General features: G+C 40.8%; 1 protein-coding gene across 1 annotated transcript; it reads right to left on the minus strand.

Moving 5' to 3' along the window:
• Positions 1-12494: 12494 nt before the first annotated feature.
• On the minus strand, positions 12495-19176 carry LOC148845115 (wall-associated receptor kinase 2-like). Its single transcript, XM_088956000.1, has 3 exons — positions 18297-19176; positions 18041-18205; positions 12495-13690 (listed from the first exon to the last, which is right to left on the minus strand). Exons 1-3 carry the CDS (start codon positions 19174-19176, stop codon positions 12495-12497), a joined length of 2241 nt encoding a protein of 746 aa, XP_088812126.1.
• Positions 19177-19388: the final 212 nt, after the last annotated feature.

A 19388-nucleotide genomic window follows, 5' to 3' on the forward strand; every position in this document is an offset into this window, starting at 1 on the left:
TTAGCTTGTTCCGCTTGAATGGGATCCACTGCTTTATTCTCAATTTTTTTTTTTTCCGTAGTGCTATATTTTCGTCAAATTATGAGTGTTTAAATCATTTAATTTCTCATCACTATCACTTTTTAGGGTAAATTATAAAGACTGCCACTGTATTATGGTGTTTTCACTGTGACAAAGCCCCCTGAATTTTCATTTGGGACAAAGACTCTTCTGAACTTTCACTTTGTGATAAATACCTCATTTGTTAGAGTTCCATCAATAAGTTATGAAAAAAACTCTCATTAAACTATTTAAAATTTTTAATCCCCTAACTATCCTTCTCTTATTTATCTGAAAGATTTATGATTCAATTAGTTTTCTAAATATAATATATATGGAAGTCCTCTTAGTTTCTCTAATAAATTGTTGTATATTTCTGACTAGATTCAATATTCAAATGAAATAGTAGGTATTTCTTTCTGATAAATATAAATTTAAGGATTCATTTTGTTTTCCTTAATTTATTAGAGAAATGACTGGATAAATTTTATATTTTAAAATGATGAGAGATTCTTGTCAATGAAATAAAACAATAATTTAAAAAAACTTATTTTTCTATGACAGTGAAATGATTCTTGTGATTTTAGCTAGTTTCATTTAGAGAAACTTGTGGACAGTTTCAAACCGCTCATCTATGTCGCGCTTCAGCTCGGTATTCTCATCCTTAGTGCGACCGACTGTGCACCCGCAACCTCAAGCTTGGCCAACGAGCCTTCATGTGTTCAACCTCGGCTTGACTAGACTCATAGAGGTGCTGCCGCCGCATTGACTGAAGACAACCGATCATTGTGATTGCCGAGCAAGCATTATGCAAAGAGAAATGAAGTATCGACACACCAATATTAACCGACCAAAGCAGAATAACCAACACAAGCAAGGACTTACTAACACGGCTTGAAGCATGAACACACACTCTAGGGCGCCACTTGTAGACTCCGCCACCTCCCGCCTCATGGCCAGCATCAAAATGCCGTAGAGAAGCTGCTCAGCAATGCCCTCCATCCCTAGTCCATCCACGGTTTGGACGTTCCACTGCGGCACGTGCACGGCCGAACTACCCCCCCCCCCCCCATCATGTTATCTTGCTAGGAAGGGGGTGAATGGCCTGAGTGCCTTCATACCGGTTGACCACCATGACCTCTTCCTTGACTTGCCTTGCCCTCTTCTACTACCGAGGAGTCCACTCAGCAGACCTCAGTTACAGTCCCTCGGATTAGGGCTAGGCCCCCTGAGCACCACAGTTGTACCTCTTTTGCCTGGCCTCATGCAACGAATGCTTTCCTCGCGAATCACCATTTCAGCACCTACATATAAGAAGAAGCCAGTTTGTACGAAGTCATATAGCATGGAAACAGAACAGACCAACAAAAATAGCATGACGAACAGATCGGTCGCCTCACTCATTAGGCTAGCGTAGACCAACATTGAGAGGGATTTATCATGCATCACATCAACATACTCAGTCATGCCTATGGCCGCCCTCTCTTCCTCAGTAAGCTCGGCCATCTCGAGCAGCTTCATCCTCGTCTTTGACTTTTGAATCTCGACCGATAGAGGTGAGCCTCTAGGGCAAGGCACAATGAAGAACTTCTCCTTCCAATGCTTCACTGAAGATGAGGTCCTGACCAGCACCTTGATGCGCTGCCTAGCCTAGTAGTAGTAGTACCCCTGCTAGTGATTCTTCAGTTGAAGGAAGTAGGTGACCATCCCCAAGGTAAGCTCAACATCATGGATAAAAGCTATAGGACATGAAACCGATCAGGAACCTAAACGAATTAGGCATTAGTTGTATCGACAGTACCCGGTACCACCAAAACACCTTGACAAACCCCTCGAGCAACAGGAACCTCAGCCCGACTATCATGCTGTGCTCATACACATAGAGTTCATTCAGACGAGCATCCATAAGTCTCTCACTAGTCCTCAGGCACCTAATTTCGTATTCTTCAGGGATGTAGTACAAGGCCCAAATCCGAGCTATATCTCTGGTAGTCAGACAGTACCATGTGGTCCCAAATTGGCGACCAGCTCATGGAGGAAGGACAACTTCCTCCTTGGCAGACGACTTGACCTCAGCCCCTTAGCCATCAGCCTCAGGAACATCAAATGCGATAGACTCGGTGAAAGACCCCGGCTCATACTCATAACCAAAAAATGAGGCAGAGGTAGAGGAAGCAGAAGAAGAGGAAGAAGAACGGGAAGACAAGGAAGACATCTTACCAAAGATCAAAGGATAAGGCTGCGGAACTGAAGCAAACACTGAGCACCGAAGACTACTTCTTGCCGAGCTTTGCAAGTTCTTTCCTTCGCAAATGACAAAGGGGAAATGCTCTTCCCAACTTTTTTTATAGGACTCCCAATGATCCAGGTTAAGGCAAGGTCAACGGAGTGGATCAAATGCTGCCCCTCTGATAGATCGGGAAGACAAAATGATGCCACTGACCTTCGCACGCGTGTAACCTCAGGAAGGCGAAAAGTCGCTTCTATCAGCATGACTTGAGCATCGAACCATCCAATCCACCCAAAAACCGGTTCAAACCCAAGGTTCGCCTCCCATATGGCACGCTCAACCAACTTTAGACTTGAGTTCCTTAGCTGAGGACCGAAGATCTCTTCCATACCACACCGTCGATGAGCACTACACTCCTCGACTTCAGAACTGGGGGAGTGGTGTTCGGGTTATGGTTAAGCTAGCCTTGAGTGCCACGTGTTGCCTCTGTGGCTGCCTTATCTCATCGACCACGTCACCACCATGGCCTAACTTATCTCTTCAGCTAGACTGATTTAAGGTGGGATAAACACTTTCATAATTTTATATTTCTTGATGGGATAAGAGCAAAGTGCTGGAATATATAAAGTTTTAAGGTGGGGCTTTGTTGCAAATTAAAAATTTGCGTGCGTTCAAAAAGTACAATGTCTTAAGTCTTTTCTTATCCTTTAGTAAATCACAATCTCTATTTCTAACATAAAAAAAAAAAAAATTGTGAACCACACAAATAACAATCTATCACACCAAACTTGTTTATTTGAGCTAAACTTAGTTTGCAAGGAGTACATAAACAAATATTACGATGCAAATGCCTATAAAATAATACAAAACGCAGCGCAATAACAGCTTAAAGGAATAATAAAGAATTGATGTACTTCCCATCGTTTGTTGGTTTCTACACTCGCCAAGTTGCTAGTGGCATAATCAGATAGCGTCACACCTTTACATTAATAAATGAGTATGACGACGACTTTCAGTTGATTTATTTTTGGGGTTTTTATAGTTAACTAAACTTCACCTCTAGAATTCATAGCAAAATCGTAACAACAATCTGTCACACCAAACCTGTTCATGTCAGCTTAAAGGAATAATAGAGCGCAATAACAGTTGTTTTCTGAGTTTTTATTTTGCAAAATAAGTGTTGACGTACTTCCCAAGTTCCGATTCTTTGTTGGTTTCTACACTCGCCAACTTGCTATTCACATGATCACATAGCGTCACACACTCACACCTTTACATTAAATGAGATTGATTACGACTTTCAGTCAATTTATTTTTGGCCATACGATTATATAAACTTCGTCAATGGAATTTGAGATAAAGTCTTTGATGAGGGATAATTTGGCAACTTCAATTAAGTGATAACAAGTGGAGCGATTGAATAATATAGTGATACTTCATCACAACCTAGAATCTTAGTCATCTCGGAGACTTTGGAACATTCAGCTAGACTGATTTAAGTAACTCACTACATTTACCAACCGAGGCACACAATTCACTATATCTCCTCGGGATCACGGTATACAAGTTTTATCAGCTTACTCGGAATCTATATTCGAGTGCGAAGCTAACTCCAAGTTAGACAGGCCAATGATCTCACACACGTATCGTGAGGCTCACAGTAGGTTTCCTATATAAAGGCTTTATCTCCGGCCTCACAAAGTAAGTGAGATTTAGTTCTTGCATTCTCTTACTTTCAAACTCTCGACTCTCTCAAATCTCCATCACTAATTTAAGCATCAAAGTGCCCACACCAGGTAAAAGTACCCCGGAACACTCTGATTGTTTTGTCTTGCAGCTCAACTAGGCGGCTTCACTAGCCCTACGTCTGAGCTGTCCTTCAACAGAAAACGTTCAGATCACGCATCATCAATTGGCGTTGTCTATGAAAACACGCAACAAAAGTCGTATTCTCACTTCCTTGCTACTTTTACTACTTCAATGGCATCATTAAGTAACAACTAACCTGCCAATAACAACAACAACAACAACCACATCACAGGGGGGCAAGACTAGCCCGAAGCACACCCTAAAGTTCCTTCTGTGATCATTGGGCAATTCACACTACCCTTGACTCTACTTGGCATAACAACAATGCCAAACTAGTCCTTCCCTCTACACCAAGTGAACGCACGTCTTCCTCCAGTTGAGCCATCAATGGTTACTACTGGGATCGACATGCATCAATTAAACGAATTGGTGCAATATGTCTGTGGCATGAACCTGCAGATGCGAACATGGAGGAAAGATTTGCCGCCTTGATGCAGCAACAACCTCACCATCAGCAACAACAATAACAGAACCAGCAACTCGGTAACCAACAACCCAACCACCAAAACTAGGACTAGGTTCTAGACCCTCGTCATGCTGACGATTGGAACCAAGTCCCGATAGAAGAGCATAGCCTTGCTACAGCACAAATCGGGGCACGAAGGCAATAGCTTGATCGAGTCGTCGGGGAGAAGGCGTTGCCAACGTGCACATCACAACATCGGAGAAGCCACCTAGGCCTTCCCTCTGCAAAAAGTGAACACACCTCTTCCTCTAGTTGAGCCATCAGTGGTTCATGCTAGGATCGAAGTGCATTAGTTCAACAAATTGGTACAGTATGTCTATGGCATGATCATGTAGATGCGGACGTGGAGGAAAGATTTGCTGCCCTAATGCAGTAATAGCCACACCTGCAACAACCTTAGTAGCAGCAACAACAACAACAGAACCAGTAGCCCAGTAACCAATAGCCTAGCCACCAAAACTAGGACCAGGTTCTTGACCCTCGTCATGCTGACGATCAGAACCAGGTCTTAGTCGAAGAGCATAGCCGAGCTACAACACAAATCGGGGCACAAAGGTAACATCTTCACCGAGGCGTTGAGGAGAAGGCGTCGCCAACGTGCACATTACAACATTGGGAAAAGCCACCTCACTCCCACCAACAACGAGGACACAAATATGAAATGAGAGGTGAGCCATGTTGCTGCTTGTCCAGCAGCATAGCTGGTTACCTGCACCTCCCCACTTGCACTTGAGATCCTTATGGCCCCACAGCCTAAGGACTTTAAAGCCTTGAGCCTAGAGTCTTACGGTAACACTACAAACCTGGTCAACCACATAGATAGTTTCCAAGCCTTGATGTAGCTTCACAAGAAAATGATGTGAGCCTGTGTATGGCCTTCCCAACGAACTTTTGGGTATAGATCGGATGTGGTACTCGAGACTGATCAGGGGCTCAATCAAAAGCTAGAACCAGTTCGCGGATCTTTTCACGATGCACTTCACCACTAGCAAAAGGTGTCTGAAGTCAACAACTTGCCTATTGAGCGTGGTCCAATGACCAGACAAGAAGCTTCGAGACTACATCAAGAGGTCCAACTTGGAGCACTTCCAAATTCCAAACCTTGACTCGGTAGTCCAGCTCACTGCAATGGTCAATGGCGTCCACCACCTCGACTTGCGTTGGGAAATTGAGTTGAACCCTCCATCTTCCATGGAGGAGTTCCTCCACTAGGCCGACAAGTTCACCAAGGCGGAGGAGGTGATGGGATCCCAATTAGAGCTGACCAAGAAGAGGAAGCGAGTTGAAGAAGTGGGAAGCAGCAAGCAGTGGCGCAAGAGTAAGTCACTAAAGAGAAGAAGTCGATCACCCCACAACAGGAGAAGTAGGTTGCCAAGAAGGAGAAGCAGGTCCCCCCATAGGAGTTCCAAATAAAGTAGTAGGTCGCCATGAAGGAGAAGCAGGTCCCCCCACCGGAGTTCCAAATTGGGCTAGCATTTAAGAACCCCTCCAGTCCAGAACCGGAGTTACACAACCCTCAATCCCAAAAGAGGATAAATTTTGATGCAAATAAAAACGGCATAGTATATGAGATGGCCTCCCAGGATGAAGGCGACCCCACCAACAGGAACACGAATAAGTACTATCACTTCCATTGTGATATAGGCCACGACACTGAAAACTGTAGAAACCGTAAGGACAAGATCGAGGAGTTGATTTGTCGTAGTTACCTGAAGTGGTTCATCAAATGTGACAACCGGAGCTGACGCAGATCCATTATCCACACGACGATGCCCTCATTGTCAAAATGATAATTAATGACTTCGAAGTAAAGCGAATTCTGATCGACTCTAAAAGTTTAGTCGACATCCTTTTTCTAGACACCTTTGAGAAGATGAAGCTTGAGAGGAAGGATCTACATCTAGCTGGCGTCTTACTCATTTGGCTTCAACGGAGACATGATGAGGCCTCTAGGGCGGATTAAAGTGCTAGTCATAGCATGTTTGGAGCCGAATTCAGTCTATTTTGAGCATAACTTCCTGGAGATCACGACTCCGTCCCCTTACAATGCCATCCTAGGTCAGCCTATCCTGCATGCTATGGAGTAGGTAGTACGAGGCAACCAGCTGGAATCGCACAAGTGCTACGTGGTGTCGCTAAATGGAAAGGGAAAACTAGCAGAAGATGTCAACCTGGAGCTGCTTCCTGAGAACACCGATGAACGAGCCCATTCAATGGAGGACACTGTCTTGGTCCTAGTCTTAGACACCAAGCCCGAGAAGATGGTCCAGATCGAAGCTCGCCTTGTAGAACCACTTCGGTCACAACTGGTAAGTTTCTTAGTAATTTAGATGCTTTGGTATGGTCGGTAGTAGAAATGCCCAACATAGACCCCTTTGTCATTACTCATAGACTTAATGTGGACCCTATAGTTAGACCAATCAGGCAGACGAAGAGGAACCTCTCCCAAGAGAGGTTGAGGATAGTTGACGAGGAGATCGGAAGCTTCTCGCAGTAGACTTTGTTAGAGAGGTCTAGTGTCCGAGTTGGGTAGTCAACCCAATGCTTGTGAAAAAAGCAAATGATAAGTAGTGCATATGCATCAACTACACCGACCATAATAGAGTTTGCCTAAAGGATAATTATTTGCTCCCGGTAAGTATGACCTCGGGGTACGAGTTGATAAGTTTCATGGACGCTTACTCTGGCTATAATCAGATCCAAATGAACCTGAAAGACCAAGAAAAGATTGGCTTTGTAACTGAACTGGGCTTGTGTTGTTATAAAGTAATGCCCTTCTTATTGAAAAACGTTGGAGCAACTTTCCATCAACTTGTAAATAAAATTTTTTCACCATTAATTGACACTAAAATCGAAGCCTATGTTGATGACATGGTCATGAAGACCCAATTTTCAAATTCTTTAATTTCTTATTTAAATTCTATTTTTGAAATTCTAAGAAATTTTAACATGAAGCTCAACCCGAACAAGTGTGTCTTCAGGTCATATCGGGCAAATTCCATGGCTATATAATGCACCGACGTGGCATGGAAGCCAACTTGTATAAAATCCAAGCAATCCTAGATATGAGACCACCTTGGTCAATTAAGGATGTACAAAAATTAACAGGTTGGATAACCACCCTAAACCAATTTATGTCTAAGTTGGCTGGGCAATGTCTCCCATTCTTTAAGGCCATAAAGAAAAATGAAGACTTTGTGTGGAATAAGGAGTTCCAACTCGCATTTGACGAGCTTAAAAGGTACTTCAGTTCACCTCCACTACAGACCAGACCATAACCCGAAGAGGAGCTAAAACTCTACCTCTCGGCGAGTGACGATTAGCTCGGTACTAATTAGAGAAGTAGACAGGGTTTAGCGACCCATCTACTATATAAATAAAGTGTTGAATGCAGCTGAGACTAGGTAGCCCAACATTGAGAAGTCGGCCTTTAGTTTTGGCAGCTCGGAAGTTGCACCCTTACTTCCAATCCCATACTGTCGTAGTCCTAACTAACCAACCTTTGAGGCATGTTCTTTAGAAGCCCGAGGTCTCGGGAAGGTTAATGAAGTGGGTCATCGAGCTGAGTGAATATGATATCCGGTTTGAGCTACGCCCAACAATTGAAGCACAGGTCCTGGCCAACTTTGTCGCCAAGTGCATGTTCAGCACGCCGACCCTTGGAGTGGCTAAGCATGCTATCACATCGGAGGCATCAACTAGTGTGGCACCTATCCCGGCCTTGGGAGTCCCGGCCTGGAACGATGAGCCCTAGATCCTCTATGTCGACGACTCGTCTAATCAATGTGAAAGCAGAGTTAGGTTGTTGCTTTACAGGCCAAGCAAGGTGAAGTTGGAGTATGCCCTCTAGTTTGAATTTGAAGCATCAAACAACGAGGCAAAGTATGAGGCACTGATAGTCGGGCTGACTTTGGCAAAGGAGGTCAGTGCAAAACACATTGTGGTATGCAACGATTCTCAACTGGTGGTAAACCAGGTGAGTGGGCAGTATGAGGCCTGGGAGCCTGCCATGTCGGCCTATTTGGCCAAGGTGTGAGAAATCTTGCCCAACTTTCACTCTTGGTATATTCAATAAATACTGAGGATTGAGAACACAGAGGCCGATGCTCTTTCAAAGCTAGCCAGTGCAACAAAAATCACAAGGAGAATGGTCTATGTTGAAGACCTACCATGGCCAAGTATAGAGAGGGTGGTAGAAGAGGTCGCTCCTATTTTGGTAGTAGAATCGAGCTGGATGAATTCACTCATTGAATATCTATGTCACAAGACCCTACCAACAAACTGCAATGCAACTCGGAGGGTAGAGCGGAAGTCAGCTCGCTACATCATCATTGGGGAGTAGTTGTACCACAGGTCTTTCACGCTCTCCTACTATTACTAGACTACGATGAAATTGGACACACTCAAACTCGTTCAGACATGTTATAACTGCTAGAGGCATGCTAACATGCCACATCAACCTACCGCTGACCTGAAGTACCTAACCATCCTATGGTCATTCACTCAATGGGGGATAGACATCCTCGGTCCCTTCCCACCTACGACCGGGCAGAGAAGGTTCTTGGTCACCATAGTTGACTACTTCACAAAGTGGGTGGAAGTTGAGCCACTGGTGTAAATCACAACCTAGAATGTACAAAACTTCTTCTAAAGGAACATAGTGTGCAGGTTCGGACTCCTAAAGGTGCTGATATCGGACAACGGGAAGCAGTTCGAGAATATCAAGTTTCAAAATTGGTATGCCGAGATGGGGATCCAGCAAAACTTCACCTCAGTAGCTCATCCCCAAGCAAACAAATAGGCCTAGGTAATGGATAGGGAAATCCTCTACAAACATAAATCTCGGCTTTCTTGAGCTAAGGGTTTGTGGGTAGACGAGCTGCCCAACATTCTTTGGGTCTACCAGACTATGATCAAAATGGCAACCGGAGAAACCCCCTTTAATTTGACATACGGAACGGAGGCAATCATCCTTGCTGAGATCGAGTTGCCCACCTTATGGTTTGAGGCGTATGACGAGGAGGACAACGACGACAAGCTACAGGCGAACCTTGACTTAGTGGAAGAAGTCCAAGACCTGGCCTATATTTGGACCGTGACCTACTAGTTACAAGTAGTTCAATACTATAATGCCCGAGTCAAGAAATGCCACTTTCGAGTTAGCAGCCTAGTACTTCAGAAAGTTTTGGTACCTGAGCTCGATGTAGGTAAGTTAGGACTGAACTAGGAAGGTCTCTACAAAGTACTAAGGGTGATTGGTGAAGGAATGTACGAGATCGAGATATTGGAGGGGACACAGGTCCCCTGTGCTTGGAATGTGGATAACTTAAGGAGGAACTACCTTTGAGCTCAAGAGTTCAGCGTCTGCAATGCCACTAACATTGCAAAATTTCACTAAGTATAAAAGACCACCCACCTCGGCAACCTGGTCGAGCCGATCTGCATTATGGGGGCACATTGACTAAACTACATCTTAAAGGATATGGTAAGTCACTTTTACCATAAAGGTCCCTTATGCCGACCTGGCAATGATGTTGGCAGTTTGATATGCCTAGTTGCTCTAGCACCTAGGCACCTCGGGTTAATCCCATACTTAGTATATTTTTTGTTTAGGTTCGAAAGAAGAAAGAGACGAGGTGTGCAAAAAGTTTACTTCATTGAGCTTAAGTGATTGCATCGTCATAAAAAAAAGAGGAAAATTTCTTAGGCTGAGCTCGGAGGCTTGGCACATTACGCATTTATAGGGGGTCCAAGAAAATAGGCAAAAAGGACTCAGACATTCTAGGGATCCTCATTCCCATCTCCAACCACGACGGCAGCTTCTCCTTCGGTAGCATCCACACCGACTTCGACCTCAGCTTCCTCACTTACCCCATCTTCTTCATCCTTGGAATTGGGCTCCAGATTGACCTGATCTGACATTTCATTGGTATAGGCCAAGGACTTGATGAGTGAGAGGTCGAGCTCAGGGTACATCGCTGACCTCACCAACATTTGGCAAAGTTTAATGCCTTGACAAAAAGCACTAGTTTCGAACTCTTCCCTCTCTTGTAAGAAGTCTGGGGAGACTTTGAACTCTTCGATGGCTCGGACCTTGGAAGCTTGGATCTTGTCGAGAAATTGGGCCTTGCATTCAGCGGGGTGATCATCCTTCTCCTGCAACTCCTACAGCTCATTCCACCCGAGACTGATACTCGCCTGCCGCTGCCTTGTCAATTTTAGCCCTCACCAAATATCACTTAGATTGCTTGACAAGGGAGTGGACCATGGTGTTCATCTACAAAGGAAAACAGAAGCTAAGTATAAAAACACAATTCAAGAATAGCACAATGAGGAAGCTGGAAACTTGCCATCATGAGGAAGTGCATAGCTTTGTCGCCGAGCTCACTAGACTACATGTTAGAAAGGTTGGAAACCTCTTTGGGGAAGATGGCCTCCTTGGTTTTGATTAAGGCAGTCCTAAAGTCCATGATGGTCCGCCTCTCTTCAGGAGCTTCCTTAGATGTTTGGGCCTTGGGTTGCAGAGGGCGTGCCTCGAATGTCAGGGCCACCTCAGTCTCTTGTGAGGGCCTCTCTGCCTGATCTTCCCCGAGCTAAGCGTGTATTTAGCTTTGTATCGTAGACTTTAAGTATTACTAGCAAGTGGGTAAGACCTATGTGCATTGTTTGTTAATTGTTACTACTTGCAAAATTGGACATTAAAAAATCATATAATAACATTAAATATTTATTACTTTCTCGTGATTACTAGTAAATTATTGAAATGCATCGGCACACTAGATTTGTCTTGAAACACGAGATTAAACTTTTATTGTTATTGTTTGATCGTTGAATGGGATTTGAAACCATTAGACGTTAGATAAGTTGATGGGTAGTAGAATTGGGAGAAATATTAAAAAATAAGCATCTGTTTGGCAAATCTTTTTGAGAATATCTTCTTGTACCTTTAACGATCAAAAGATGCATTGAGCTTTTGACATAAGATCTGAATAACCCGAAGACTATTTAGTAGATATGCATCTTTCCATGTAATGGTATATATATATATATATATATATAAGAACTAGCCATCTTATCAATCACATTCAAGTGTAATAATTAGTATTTACGTGTCTTTCAATATATTTTATGCCTGATAAAATTGTCTAAAACATTATATATATATATATATATATATATATATATATATATATATACTATCCATCTTATCAATCACATTCAAGTATAATAATTAGTATTTATGTGTCTTTCAATATATTTTATGCCTGATAAAATTGTCTAAAACATTGGATAAAGTATTTATGTGTTTTAATTATTAGAAAAAAGTTTCTTGAAAAATACCATTGAAATAGGTGTATCGACAAATATGATACAAATATACAATATGCCCTATAGGAGGGTATATAGATGATAGATTGAGCAATAACTTGAGAAGTGAAATTAAAAGCCAAGAGGGTGTCCAATGGCCAAACCTCGTGACCAAGTTTATTTAATTAGGAATATATAGTGACTAGCCTGGATGATGCTTTCTTCATTAAAATTTCATGATTGACATCTACAAAGCACAAAACTACTTCAATACATTTAAAACTTAGAGTGAAAGAATTCTTTGGACAGCTAAGTTTGTTTTTACTAAGGCAAATGTTGTTGAATAGTATATCTCACTATAGAGAGATTGGTTGAAGTCATTGGATTTTAAGTGTTTTTGGGCCCATGTATATAAATATATAATGCCATTCTATTAGCTTCCATCTTGATTCAGGGATTAGACTAGACGATATAAAGCCCTCTTTAGTAAAATCAATGAACCAAGAGCATAAGATGAATACAATACTACCTTTACCAAAGAAGAAAGATGAATACAGGATGGACTACGATTGAATTGATATATTAATTTAACAACAATGGTTGTTCATCTAGTGGGGACCTGAAAGTGTTTTCTGAACTTCTGACCCTAGTCGAAGTTGAACTAGTATCCCACAGGCTTGATGTTTCACTTATGTAGCATTCCACCTCTTCCTCTGTTTTTTGAAAAACAAAATTCTTTTCACACATCCTCAATCCCTCAAGTTCCACTACAACTTCTTTCATTGTAGGCCTTTCCTTCCCATTCAAGTGCAAGCATCTCTTCGTAAGGTTGGCAACTTTTTTGAGCTCATCTTTTTGACCCTCTTGTACAATTTGAGGATCAATAATCTCAAAAAGACGATTTTCTTGTATTGAACAAATAAAATGTGTGATTAAGTTCCTCCCTTCTTGCGGTCTAGTTGAAGAAATTGGTTTTTCACTGGTAAGCAGTTCCACAAGAACTACCCCAAAACTATAAACATCACTCTTCTCTGTAAACTGACTTGATTGAAAGTACTCTGGGTCTAGATAACCCAAGGTCCCTTGTACCGCTGTGGTTATAGGAGTCTTATCAATTGCAATTGACCTTGAAGTCCCAAAATCGGATACTTTTGCTCTATATTTATCATCTAAAAGAATGTTTGATGACTTGATGTCTCTATGATAGATTGGTATGGATGCTGCTGAATGCAAATAGGCAATTGCTCCCGCAACCTCTGTTGCAATTCTTAAGCGATGATCCCATGAGAATGAGAAGTCTTCATTCTGATTGTGGATATTATTGAAAAGGGTTCCACCGGATATGAACTCATATACTAACAAAGGTATTTCAGCCTCTAAACAGCATCCTAACAATTTAACCACATTCCTATGATTAATTTGGGAAAGTAAGACAACCTCATTAATGAATTGTTCTAATTGACTTTCATCTAATAATTTCGACTTCTTGATTGCCACAATTCTTCCATCGGAGAGCATACCTTTATATACTGTGCCTTGGCCCCCTTGACCAAGAATACAGTTCTCATTATAGTGGTCTGTGGCAATTTCTAACTCTTTTGCTGTAAAAATTTTTACTTTCTCAACATTGCCTTCCTCTGCCAAGATTTGTTGTTGTAATAACAAACCACCATTTCTTTTGAAGAAATTTTCTTTGAGTTTCTTGATCCGTCTTTTCTTTAAAACTTGGTACAACCAATAACCACCAACAAGGAGTAAAGTTACACTTAAACCAACACCTGCATAACCATTGAAATTTTAAATTTTACAATTAACATAAAATTAATACCAAATGGAAACTACGAATATTGTAGAACATAATTACCAAAATAAAATCTCTAACCACCAAATATGCTATATATATATATATATATGGACAACAATTTTTGGCCGTTTTTTTTTTTGTTTTTAAAATTTTAAATTTTTTTTTGTCAGAACAATCGGTCTATTTGATCCGAATGATCGGACCGTTCAAGCCGAGAACCGATCCCCATTTAACTCAATAAATCGTAAGACATGGAAAAGAATTTTAAACTAAAACAACGAAATTATTATCCTTTTTTTTTGATAGAAAGAATAAAATAATATAATAGAAAAACATTTAAAAAAAACTGACACCCTCAAGCGGAGAAGCCTATAGTCCACTCCATGGGGAAAGCCAACCCTCCCTCAAAAGATCACATAGCGACACTCTACCACATCCTTGTTGAAATAGAGTAACGTAAGTCGCCACTGACCCAATAAATAAAAAGGAAAAAGAAAAAACAAAACCATCCATTTAACTTCTGCTTCGACTTCTTATCTTGGGATAACGTGAGGAAATAAAAAGATAATGTTGATGCAAGAGATTATAAAATTAGACATCCTTTCTCTTTCAAATAGAGAACTCATTTTTACCATGCAGAAGTAACAGTTGCTGACCACATAGTGATGTAAAAGCTCATAGGATATATGCATAAATTGGACCTTCAAATAATCATCGCCCACTGTTTAATGGAACTAGGTTGCCCAAACTATCACACTCAACTGCGTTTTGATTATGGTAACTTGAAGATGCATGAAGCAAACACTGGGTCTCCTCAAGATTACTTTCATCCCATGGATGTTTGTTCAGTCTCTTCAATCTCTCAAGCTCCATTGCCACCTCCTTCATTGTAGGCCTTTTATCCCCTTTCAATCTTAAACATCTTTTTGCAAGCTTAGTGATTTCTTGGAGTTGATCCGTACTAGCCTCTTGCACCACTCGAGCTTCCAAAATCTCATAAACATTCTCCTCTTTCATGGAAGTAGTGAAATAGGTAGCTAAATTTCTTTCTTGTTCAGGTCTGTCAAATGAAAGTACCTTTCTCCCAGTTATGTTGTTCACCAAGTAATTGAAGAGTTCGATCATCGACCAAAAGGGTATAAATTCTTTCCTTCTCTTTCCTTAGAGAGAGAGAAATGGAAGGAAGGAAAAAAATTCTTTCCTTGCCTTTGAAAAAAAAAAAAAAAACAATGGAAAACTCTCTTTTATATAGGTTATTAATTGGATCAATGAAATCCAGACCATCAATTTAGAAGGTACCTTCGTATTGTTGACCCTTGCGGCTACCTTATATCCCACCCCCAGTGGCCTGTCAAGATAAGCAATCTACGAGGTTATATGTTTCCGAAAGGGAGTAGGATAAGGATATCTGGCCTGATCCAGGGGATTCTCATATGCAGGGCAACATAGGCTAAAGAAAAGCGACTCATGACTCCAAATTAAGGCCTCGTTTGGTTCGTGGGAATAGGGGTCTGGAATCGGAACTGGAATAGCCCTTTCCAATTCCAACTGTTTGGTTGGGCGGAATCGAAACCCCATTTTCATTCCTGTTGGAATGGTATTTCCTTATTTGAGGGAATGGCCATTCCCTGCCTCTGATTTGGGAATGAAATCTCATTCCTACTGATTTTAATTCCCATTCTCATTCCTATTTGAACCAAATAGACTATGGGAATGGATCATTCCAGTTCTGATTCTAGAGAATTCTGATTCCAATTCCAACTACGAACCAAAGGGACTCTAAGTTCTTAACCGATGCTATATAGTCACCAAGTAGACTAGTAGTCTCACAACCCAAACCAGTTTAATAGGGCAGCTCACTCTCTGGCCCAAATAATTAAATTCTTGGACTCAGTATATGGAGTGGAGCAGGGCCCCAGCTTGTATTGAACAATATGTAAACTCCTTTTGTTAGTTTATAGCTTTACTTTATTTATCAAAAAAAAAAAAAAAAAAAACAAACAAACAAACGTAAACGTTCTATTTTGATGTACATAGGGGCGGAGCCAGGGAGGCCCAGGGGAGCCATGGCCGCCTGTGGTCCAAAAATCCCCCATTAGTAATACAATTTTCATGTAAATTTTTCCCCTCCCCCCTCTCCAACCAAATGGTTGGCTCCCTTATAGGCCCATTTATATTTATTCCTTCCTACCTTCCTAATCCACTTTAGTTTTTGGCCCACTTATGAAAATTCCATGGCTCCACCCTTGGATGTACAGTAATTAGAAGGCCAAACCAACGGTTGAACTTGGCTTCTTAATCAGCCGGTCTCACACCTAAAACTGCAAAACCCCAGATTTTTTTTTATAAACTTTCGGGATGGGCCTGGGCCTGTGCCAATCCTTTAGTTAGTAACTCTAGGATGGATCATTAGCTAGTTGTTGAATGTTAAGGGATCTTATCATCATCACCATTTGAGCTTTGTGACATATGGTATAAATCCTATCCAATTTTTCTATTTCGTAATGTTCAGTGCCATATCCATTATTTACTAGTTTCTCTTTAAATAGCCATATCCAATGTTAAATCGAGGATGCTTAAATAATTTCTCATTAGTTCCAGCAAGTCCTTTGTTCAAAGTATTAATATGCACAACACACAAATTCTGTATTGTACAATTCAAAGAGACAATAATCTATTATTTACTAGTTTTGTGGTCTCAGAATTTTATAATAAACATGCTAAGAAGGGTTCTAAAAGTTAAACACCCCCCACCCCCACCAAAAAAAAAAATTATAGTTAGCATTTCTGTGAGTTTGAAAACCAATAACTATCAACCATTTGCTTTTCTACCACACTCATTTTTTTAGATATATTTCTTTTTGATTGTTCAATACTCTCATCCACTGAACATAGTTGGCCTTACAACAATTCTATAGAATTTTCCTTCTATCTAAAGTGGTATTTTCCTATCACATAAGACCCTAGTTGCACATCTCCATTTTTCCTTCTAGCTAAAGTGGTATTTGCCTATCACATAAGACCTTAGATGCACATGTCCATTTTGTCCATCCTACTCTAATTCTATGACTTACATCCTTTTGAATCTATCCTTTGTTATCAATTATTGAGCCAAGGTGACAAAAACAGTCACATTGAATTAAGTCTAAGTCTTGTATCATAAATGTAGCTTTCTCTATACTCTTGTTATTGAATTTACATTGCATATATTCAATTTCAATCCTACTTATTTTGAAACCTTTTGTCTCTAATGTAATTGTTTATGAACCTAAGTTTACATTTGATCCTTCCTTAATTTCACCAGTTAATACCATATTATCAACGAACATAAGGCTTCCCGACACCTCTTAAACATCATTAGAGAATGACCCCATACTAAGTACGTGGCTAGTATTCTGATATGTTGTACTCATATATTATGATAAATTTTATTTGACACCTATTTTCTATGTTGTAATTTAGGTTAATATTTTGTTTGATATTTTTTGATAAATAAATTTGTTATTAATTTAAGAGATTAAATCAAGTTTTATTTCTAAATAATAACCCACTTTATGAATCTTATATTATTTGAAATGAGTTTTCTTTTGTTTTTCATTTTAGTGGAGATAACTACCAGTAACTCTTTCTGAGAATGCAAATAACTACATCTTGAAGCTCATGCTTCTTTTTGAATGAATAGACACGTGTCTGAGGAAGGAAGCTTTTGATTGTAAGTGATCATAATAATTTGTTTTAATCTGTAGAGCTCTAGAGATGAAACACTATGAAGCTATAGTGGTGGCATTCTATGATGGACTTCAAATTGCACGCCATATGCAATTTTTGAATATCATTCCTGAAGAAGATGCAACTTGCATATGACTTCCTTGATGCAACTTGCATAAGTTTGATTGCTCGTTAGTTCTGTGCCATGCCAAGCTAATTTCTTCATGCTATATATACATGGTCACCCTCTTCCTTCTTTTTCAAAATCTACAAATGTATCAGACTTACTAACCTAGAATGTTGAATGAAATTGCCTAGGGGCTCTCTTTTCAAAAGAAAATTTACCAACCATTTTATACCTTATCATACCATGTAATTTTGACCTATTTTTATCAATTTTTTTTCATCATTCCTGAAATTGAATTAATGCATATAGCCATATAGAAGAGCTGTTTAGTATTGTAGTTTTTCCATTTACGCATTTTAGTTATTTCTGAAGATTGAAGAAACGTCGAGAGAGATTTTAAAAGTGGTAATTTGATTGGTTTGAGCTACTGTAAATTTATCTTGTTTAATTCTGAAAAGAAAGAAATTGAGATACTGTAAATTTTATTACCTAAAGTCACTTGCAGCACGGGAAACTGTGTCACTGAGCAACCAGTTCCGTCTTTCCTTCCGTCCCCCTTCTTTCCATGTGGGCATGAGCAAGTGTATCCCCCAGGCGTATTAGTGCAGATCCCCTCGCAGGGATTATTATTTGGGTCCTCGCATTCATTTATATCTGCAATCCATTAATATATACATCAAACTCAGAAGGGGTTTTACTCTATATACACTCATCCTGCTGAACAGAAGGGGTTTTAGTTATCTACCTTGGCATCCGTCTTCAAGATAAGGATTACCCTGGTAGCCTTTAGAACAGTTGCAAAGATAGCCAAGGCCGTTGGGGGAGTCAAAGCATTCACTGTTGTTGCCGCATGCATATTTAGAGTCAGTTGTAGAAGCATTTGGGCACCAATGATTCTCTATCGCCCAGTCGAGAACCATGGGGATCCGTCCTTTATATTTATCATAGAAATCATAGCCTGGAAGATCGGATACTGAGAAATTGTACCAGTTGGAGTCAACCAGGAATGCATAGCTGCAGTTACTGAAAGACCAGACATAGATGTGGTTGTAATAGCTGTAAAGCTGCAGGTCGAACCTCTTGAAACCCCTTGGGATGGAGGTCTGGCAGCAACCAATGCCTGAACATGACCCGTTAACCACGCTTCCTAAATCGTTACAGAGCATGGAACAGCCGCTTGTAAAGTTGCGGCCGGACGAGCCCATTATGTAGGCTTGAGTGTCGCATCCGATGGCTGTGAATCTGTTGTGGGTGGCGGAAAACGTATAAGGCCATTTCTTTAAATCCACCCAATAACTGAAACTGCTGGAGTTTTTACCCAAACTGTTGTAGCAGTCAAAACTCATGTAGTTGTTGATACGCAAATGCCCTAAGGATGATATTTCTAAGACTTCCAAGCTTCCTAAGAATAGTTTGGGAGGGTTGAAAGTGTAGTTGCAGGTCAGACTGTAGTGCTCGTCTCTGTAACAGTTTGGCTGATCCAAACCAAAGGGGTATAGAACAGTAATGTTGCCACACGTCTCGTTGCAACCGGGCTTCGCCATCGACGACACCTTTGATGGTGCCGCCATAGTTGGCCATATCATCAGAAGGAACGACTGAAGCAATGCGACTAATAAACTCATTTTTACTAGCCTCAAACTCAATTGGCTTTGCTTGGATCGGACTACTTTGATAGGAAATATTTGTAGTCTAGCTAACAGCTAGCCTTCCTCTTTTATAATCTTGAGAGGGATCGGTGTCAAGTCCTTTCAACCACCACATTGGCGCGCGCCTCTGGGCAGTACTGGCATTTTCAATTATCTGTATTGATTATTGAACTATTCGTATAACCTTA

Source organism: Nelumbo lutea, chromosome 7, assembly GCF_056320005.1.
Source record: "Nelumbo lutea isolate HS-2025 chromosome 7, American lotus-T2T, whole genome shotgun sequence".
NCBI lineage: Eukaryota > Viridiplantae > Streptophyta > Magnoliopsida > Proteales > Nelumbonaceae > Nelumbo > Nelumbo lutea.